This window comes from Labeo rohita, chromosome 19 (assembly GCF_022985175.1).
Source record: "Labeo rohita strain BAU-BD-2019 chromosome 19, IGBB_LRoh.1.0, whole genome shotgun sequence".
Lineage (NCBI taxonomy): Eukaryota > Metazoa > Chordata > Actinopteri > Cypriniformes > Cyprinidae > Labeo > Labeo rohita.
In genome coordinates, this window is record NC_066887.1 from 27565069 (window position 1) to 27572772 (window position 7704).

Genomic DNA, 7704 nt, shown 5'->3' on the forward strand with positions numbered 1-7704 from the left:
TGCTTTTGCAAGGGATTCATTTGTATGCTTAACTGAGGACAATCCAGGCACAGGCTCGTTCTGTTTGTGGAAGTAGACTCACTTGTAGAACTAATACACATCTGCACCATTTTTATTATATTGTTGTTTATATTATATCAACAACAACAATTATTGGTTCACAATAGCAATGTAAGGCTCCAGCATTACTAAGAGAGTTGCTGATGAGTAGCTGTTATGATTTCCTGTGAAACAAAGATGTTGATGATGTGAACCCACAGCCTTTAAAAATAGCTTGTGTTGGGCTTGAGCTTGAGTGTTGAGTTTCCTTTCATCATCTACTCACCAAGCCCTTCTACATACAGCTGTATATTTAATGCATTTGCATTCAACACTACTTAGAATTCAACCAAGCTCTTGAGCAGCAGTCAGGATCCTATATGGCTTTTTGAACTGAGTTTGAACTGAGGCAATACAGTGATCTGTCACAACACATTAAAGAGCCACAAAACGGCTGTTATTGTTTGAATTTCTTAAAAAAATGACAAAATTGTAACTTGTTTCTGTAACGCCACGCCAGCAGAGGGAGCCCTCACCCATTGACTCTCTGTTACCGCTCCCTCTGCTGCTTCATGGGTTACTTCCTGTTTGGTGGCCATTTAAGGAGGCCTATACCAAACAGGCGCCGCAAAGTATTGTTTTGCCTGTGCGGACTCTACCAAGCGTTTTCCCTGTTTTCATTGCCTTGTTTTTGTTATTTGCCACGGTTTTGTTCCATAGTCATAGTTTTTGCCCTGTTTCATTGCCATAGTTTTGCCTTGTTCCATTGCCTTGTTTATTTGTTACTTTTGGACTGCTCTCTGGTATTTTGACGTTCTGCCTGTTTATTGGATTACTCTGACACTTAGTAGGCTTTAATGACATTGCCCTAAAGGACATCTTCCGTCATGGATTAAAGGACTCACTTAATTACCTCATGCCTCGCCATACCCCTCACTGGACTCTAGAACAATACATTGACTTTGCACTCCAGTTGGCTGGTTCACCATTTACTGTGGGGGTAGCTGATGAGGAACCTTGCTATCCCCCAATATCTGCCAAACCTGGTAATTTTTTTGTCATGTCAGGAATCATTTAAGTCACGTCAGAGCCCTTTCACGCCATGCCTGCCAAGCCAGAACCTGTTCACGTCACATCTGCCAAGCCACAGCCTGCACTTGTCAAGTCTACTAAGCCAGAGCCCTCTCATGCCAAGTCTGCCAAGCCAAAACCTGCTCATGTCATGTCTTCTGCTCCAAGGCCTGCTCACGTCACGTCTTCTGCTCCAGGGCCTGCTCACGCCATTCCTGCCGCTCCAGGGCCTGCTCACGCCATGCCTGCCGCTCCAGGGCCTGCTCACGCCATGCCTGCCCGTCCAGGGTCTGCACCTGTCATGGCTGCCAACCTCAAGCCAGTCCACAAGATAGCCACCATCCCCGAGCCAGTCCACAAGATGACCGCCATCCCCAAGCCTGTTCACAAGATGGCTGCCACGCCCGAGCCTCATCAGTCCAAAACCATCTCATCCAAATCACATCTCACCATGTCAGCCACACACAAAACAAATCAAGTGATGCTTGATCCTCCGGTGTCAAGTCAAGTCAGGGCTGTTCTCCATGAGTCAAGCCAAGTCACAGCTGTTCCCCATGAGTCAAGCCAAGACACAGCTGTTCCCCATGAGTCAAGCCAAGTCACAGCTGTTTCCCATAAGTCAAGCCAAGTCACAGCTGTTCCCCATGAGTCAAGCCAAGTCACAGCTGTTCACCATGAGTCAAGTCAAGTTACAGCTGTTGTTCCTGAGTCAAGCCAAGTTACAGCTGTTGTTCCTGAGTCAAGTCATGTTACAGTTGTTGTTCCTGAGTCAAGTCTAGTTACAGCTGGGTTGTCTATGTTACGCCAAACCACAGTTGATCATGTCATGGCCAAGGAGGCCTATCACAAACTCTTTGCCTGCCATGTCATGGCCAAAAAGGCTAATCATGAACTCTCCGCTCTGCTATGGATGTCACTAGTTCCACTGTGGATATCTTTGCTCCTGTCTGCTCTGTCTGTCCCGCCATGGCTCCCTGTTATGCCTGCTCTGCCTGCCCCGCCATGGCTTCCTGCTCTGCCTGCCCCGCCATGGCTTCCTGCTCTGCCTGCCCCGCCATGGCTTCCTGCTCTGCCTGCTCTGCCTGCCCTGCCATTGCTGCCTGCTCTCCCTGCTCCACCATGGCTCCAGGCTCCTCCGAATTAAGCATGGTGGACTTCTGCTCCAGTGTCCCACTGTCTGCCATTGCTCCACGGCCCAGGTCCTCTGAGGTTTCACTGTCTACCACTGTACCATGGCCCAGGTCCTCCAGGGTTCCACTGTCTGCCACAGCTCCACGGTCCAGGTCCTTCAAGGTTCCACTGTCTGCCACAGCTCCACGGTCCAGGTCCTCCAAGGTTCCACTGTCTGCCACAGCTCCACGGCCCTGGTCCTCCAAGGTTCCACTGTCTGCCACAGATCCACGGTCCAGGTCCTCCAGTGCTTCACTGTCTGCCACTGCTCCATGGCCCAGGTCCTCTAGTGCTTCACTGTCTGCCACTGCTCCATGGCCCAGGTCCTCCAGTGCTTCACTGTCTGTCCCTGCTCCACGATCCAGGCCCACCTCTTCTGCACGGACCTGGCCCCCTGTCCCACCCCCTGTTTTGCCTCTGTTCCCCCACCCTCCTGGACTGTTGTTGCTTGAGCGCCAGGAGTCGCTCCTAGAGGGGGGGATTCTGTAATGCCACACCAGCAGAGGGAGCCCTCACCCATTGACTCTCTGTTACCGCTCCCTCTGCTGCTTCATGGATTACTTCCTGTTTGGTGGCCATTTAAGGAGGCCTATACCAAACAGGCCCCGCAAAGTATTGTTTTGCCTGTGCGGACTCTACCAAGCGTTTTCCCTGTTTTCATTGCCTTGTTTTTGTTATTTGCCACGGTTTTGTTCCATAGTCATAGTTTTGCCCTGTTTCATTGCCATAATTTTGCCTTGTTCCATTGCCTTGTTTATTTGTTACTTTTGGACTGCTCTCTGGTATTTTGACGTTCTGCCTGTTTATTGGATTACGCTCTCGCCTTGCCCTGATTATCACTGTTTGTTGGAGATTGACCTTGCCTGTCTGACTACGATCTGTATAATAAAGTTCGCACTTGGATCTACTCACGCTTCCAAAGAGTCCCGTTACAGTTTCATACTAGAAGGAACCTGCTCTGTCTTGTCTGTTGGTGTGTTGTCAGTTTCCTCTTTGCACCACAATGTATTTTTCATTGTGTGAGAATGTGATGTGTAGTGTGAGAGCAGCATTTTTTGTCAGACATAGCAACAGTAATGAAGGGGGGCGGGTCTTTGTGAAGGGTCAGTTCATAATTGAATTGTTTGTCATGTATAGACCAACCAATCATTGCACACCAAGCCAAATTCTATTGGACAAATTTAGCTGAACGGTAATCTGAATAACTGAATTTCTAATTTAGAAAATTGTTTAAAATAGTTTATAGTTTTTATTATTATTTTTTTTTTTTTTTTTTAACAAAGGTGAAATGGGTAAAAGAAAAATATGACAATTAAGTTTTAGTTCTTTACAGTCTAAATGAATGAACTGGATCTGTGTTATGTCTTTAATTTATAATTGAATTGTGCCTTTTGAAATGACAAGTTTTACGGTTTTAGTTGTACAACAGAATTAAGTTTTATTTTCTCTTATTTATAAATTAATTTATTAATGTACTTATTAATTATGTAAAGCCTGAACGAATCTGTGTATGTCAGAGAAGATACATTTTATGTTGCTTTTTTGAAGAAAAAAATAAATAAATAAATAATAATAATAATAATATTGATTGATTGATTTTTGAAGCATACATTTTAAAAAGGACCTCCATGATTCTTGCTTGTTGTCTTAACCTTCATTTACTTTCAAAAATTTTGAACAGGAAGGAACGTTGACTCTGTTATTCAAGAAGACTTTGCTTGGCACAGCTCCTGTCAGCACATATGCCAAGATATTACCAGCATTGTCCTTGTCACGGCAGTGAGAATGCATGGTGTTTCTAACCGTTTGCTCCATTCTACCCCAGCTACCATTATTAAAGCTGGCATACTGTGGCACAGTGTTGGTCAGTGTGAATGTAGACAGAGCAGCAATTTCATTGGCTGCATGGCCGTTGGGAAATAAGTGACCGCAAGTCAAATTGTTCTGTGTCCAGTAGTCTCCAGGGAAGGCCTGATTGACACATGGTTCACGCATGGTAGCATCTAAAGTTTCAAACTATAAACAAAGATAATAACTTGTTTCCTAAATTCCTCAAATTTTACCCATATTTATTTATTTTTTGTGTAGAAAGTTTGTGACACAATAATAAGGTTTCTCTCAAACACAACTGGAATAAAAAAATTAGAAACAGTAACAAACATTACCTGCAGCTCGATCATCCATGGAATACGTGGTCTCCTTCCATAAATTCCAGTATATCTATAAGCTGAGAAAACAGGGATCTTGTTTGTTGTGTCGTAGAGAGTTGCAAATTTGTAAGCGTTTTGATATTTTTGACAGATTAATTTGTAGCAATTGTTATCCTGTGAGACTGAATTCTGCAGAATGCCAGGAATCACTGGAGCCTGTCCATTTAAAAAGAAATCACTGCATGTGCTGAATGAATCTACAACTTTGGTTATGACGAAAGAAAAACCGTACACCAGCAGTGCAGACACAACAAGAAGACGCATCTTCACCTATGCTGATCTGACTTGCAAACCAAAAAAAAAGTTGTGGTTGCAGAAAGCTTTCACAATTCAAACTCGAGCCTCTCTAAATGGACTCTGCGCTCTCATTTAAATAGTGTAACAACAGTCAACGCCTACATACACTCCTTACTATGAGCTCAACTCTGAGTTGCTAAAAAAAGTTTAAGATGCAAAGTCATTTTTAATGTAGTGTCTTTAAGACCTTTACAAAGTGCTCATGAACAGTTAAAAGTTAACAAATAACACTTAATATCGGTTCCCACATGTGACATGTGAATGACCCTTGTCTACAAGGCTGTGTTTGAGACTTTTTACCAGTTGGCAGTCACTTTGACAAAAAGTGTTCATGTCTATAGACTATATATACATATATGCTGACAAAGGGGTAAAAAAAGTTTTGTGACAACTTTGCAAATTTATTACAATTTAAAAAAAAAAAAATAAGTACATTGCATAAGTGTTCATACCCTTAACTCAGTACTTAGTTGAATCATCTTTACAGCCTCAAGTCTTTTTGGGTATGATGAGAAAAGCTTTGCACATCTGCATTTGGATTATCTGCATTATCTGCCATTCTTCTCTTCACCTCTCAAGCTCTGTCAGCTTGGATGGGGGCCTACAGACGTTTTCAGGTTTCTCTAGAAATGTTTGATTGGGTTCAAGCTCAAGCTCTGGCTGGGCCACTCAAGGACATTCACATTGTCCATAAGCCACTCTTGCATTGTTTTAGCTGTGTGCTTAGGGTCATTGTCCTGTTGGAAGGTGAAGCTTCTGCCCAGTCTGAGTTTCTGAATGCTGTGGGTTTTCAGTAAGGCAGTCCCTGTATTTTGCTGTGTTGAGCTTTCCTTCTACTCTGACAATTCTCCCAGTCCCTGCCGCTGAAAAACATACCCACAGCATGAGGCTGATACTTCCATACTTAACTGTTGGAATGGTAGTGTGCAGGTGATGAGGAGTGTCTGGATTCCACCAAGTATGATAGACCACTCCAAATATTGTGAAGCTAAAACAAATTTCCACCCTTGTGAACAATATGAAGATATTCTATTCTATTCTATTTACATGCATGAGGGAAATTGTATGTATTGGATTCTGTAATTGGTTGCCAGTTTTACCACCTTTTTTCCGACTAATTTTAAAGTAAACTCATAAATTTGTGCACACGTGAAATGTTTCGGATATTCCAACATTTGCTACCGCAAACTTTATTAAAGAATAAAAAGCATTGCTTACAAGAAACATTCTCTAGAACAGGGGTGCCCAACCCTGTTCCCGGAGATCGACTTTCCTGCAGAGTTTAGTTCCGACCCTAATCAAACACACCTGTCTGTAATTATCAAGTGCTCCTTGAGATCCTAATTAGCTGGTTCAGGTGTGTTTGGTCAGGGTTGGAGCTGAACACTGCAGGAAAGTCGATCTCCAGGACCAGGGTTGAGCACCCCTGCTCTAGAATCTAATTCTGTTAACTGGGTCATAGATATTGCACATAATTTGAGTGTCGAGTTTGACCTGTGAAATGTCAAAATATCGGTAGAGTGCTGTAGTGATCTTGTGTCTTGCGCTTTGATACCCTTCTCAGCACTTGAGGCCTATTTTTTCCTATTGCTTTGCTAGTTTTAATATTTACCACTTACATAGAATGTTATTTTCTTGTTGTCTTGTTAGTTGTTTTGCTTAGAAAGTGTCTGCCAAACAAAATAGAATGTAAAGACCAAAGAATTTCAAGAGCTTCCTTGCTGATGAGCGAAATCCCTTTTAAATACAGCAGATGCGTGTGGTTTGGCTGATTAGCAGTCACACCCTACAATTAGAAAATACCTGTATTTCAGGTGAAATCAGCACTGAATAGAGGATTTATAAAGTTCTGACATGGAATTAAAACCAATCAAACAATAAAGTAGTAAAACAAACGCAGTGTGCAGTTGTTTGTTTATGGAATTAAAACCAACCACTTTCTTGCTTGTCAATTACAAAACAAATGATTAAAAGACAGCAGTTGAAGGACAGTCAATATAACAATTATGGAAAAATATAAAGTAAGATAATTTCTTTTTGTATTATCAGTACATGTTATGTAGTATAAATCTCTGGCAATACATCTGAAACATAAATATGCTCTCTGAATTACAGAAAATAAAGAAACTGCTATGGTCATCTGAACCATGATGTATTTTACCCAAAATATTTGTAAGCTGAGAAAGCAGGAATCCTGTTTGTTGTGTCATACAGTGTTGCAAATCTGTACACATTCTGATATTTTTTACAGATTTCTTTGTAATGATTACTCAGAAAGTGTGAATCCATGATGCCAGAAATCACTGGAGGCTGTTTCTTAAAGAAAAATGCTCTACATTTAGTAAATGCTCCCAGAATTAGATATGACCAATGAAAAGCTCAGTGCCAGTATAACTCACAATAAAGAGCCGCATCTTCATTGAGAGTTAAATTGCAAACCTAGAACAAAGCTGAAGTGACTAGAAATTTTTTTTAATAACCTTTAGTTCCACATAACGTCTGGTAAGTCATAACTGATATAAGCGCATCTACCCCTGTGAACCTGCAAATTTTAAAACAGACCTTGAGAGTTTCACACATCTGCGCCCACACACTCCACTACATAGTCATATTTATACTGCATTTGGAGTCAGTACTACTTAGAATTCACCCAGACCCACTGAAATTAAATAAGAAGAAATAAACTGAATCAAAACAGTAGCAGAAGCAAAAAGTCCTACATTCATTCTTATCTTTGCAATGAGAGCATTTGTTTGATGAAGGAATGAAATCTGAATTCTCATGCATCATTATCATTTCAACCATTTAGAAAACTGCAAACCAACACATCTGACGCAATTAGAAATTATCACATTTTATAATCTGATGGATGGATTCTCATTTTAATCTTTGATTTAATCTTAGTAAAACTGTTTTG

At 41.7% G+C, this 7704-nt stretch overlaps 1 protein-coding gene across 1 annotated transcript; it reads right to left on the bottom strand.

Moving 5' to 3' along the window:
• Window positions 1-3927: 3927 nt before the first annotated feature.
• Window positions 3928-4788, bottom strand: LOC127181553 (endonuclease domain-containing 1 protein-like). Its single transcript, XM_051136329.1, has 2 exons — window positions 4446-4788; window positions 3928-4296 (listed from the first exon to the last, which is right to left on the bottom strand). Exons 1-2 carry the CDS (start codon window positions 4752-4754, stop codon window positions 3928-3930), a joined length of 678 nt encoding a protein of 225 aa, XP_050992286.1. The 5' UTR covers window positions 4755-4788.
• Window positions 4789-7704: the final 2916 nt, after the last annotated feature.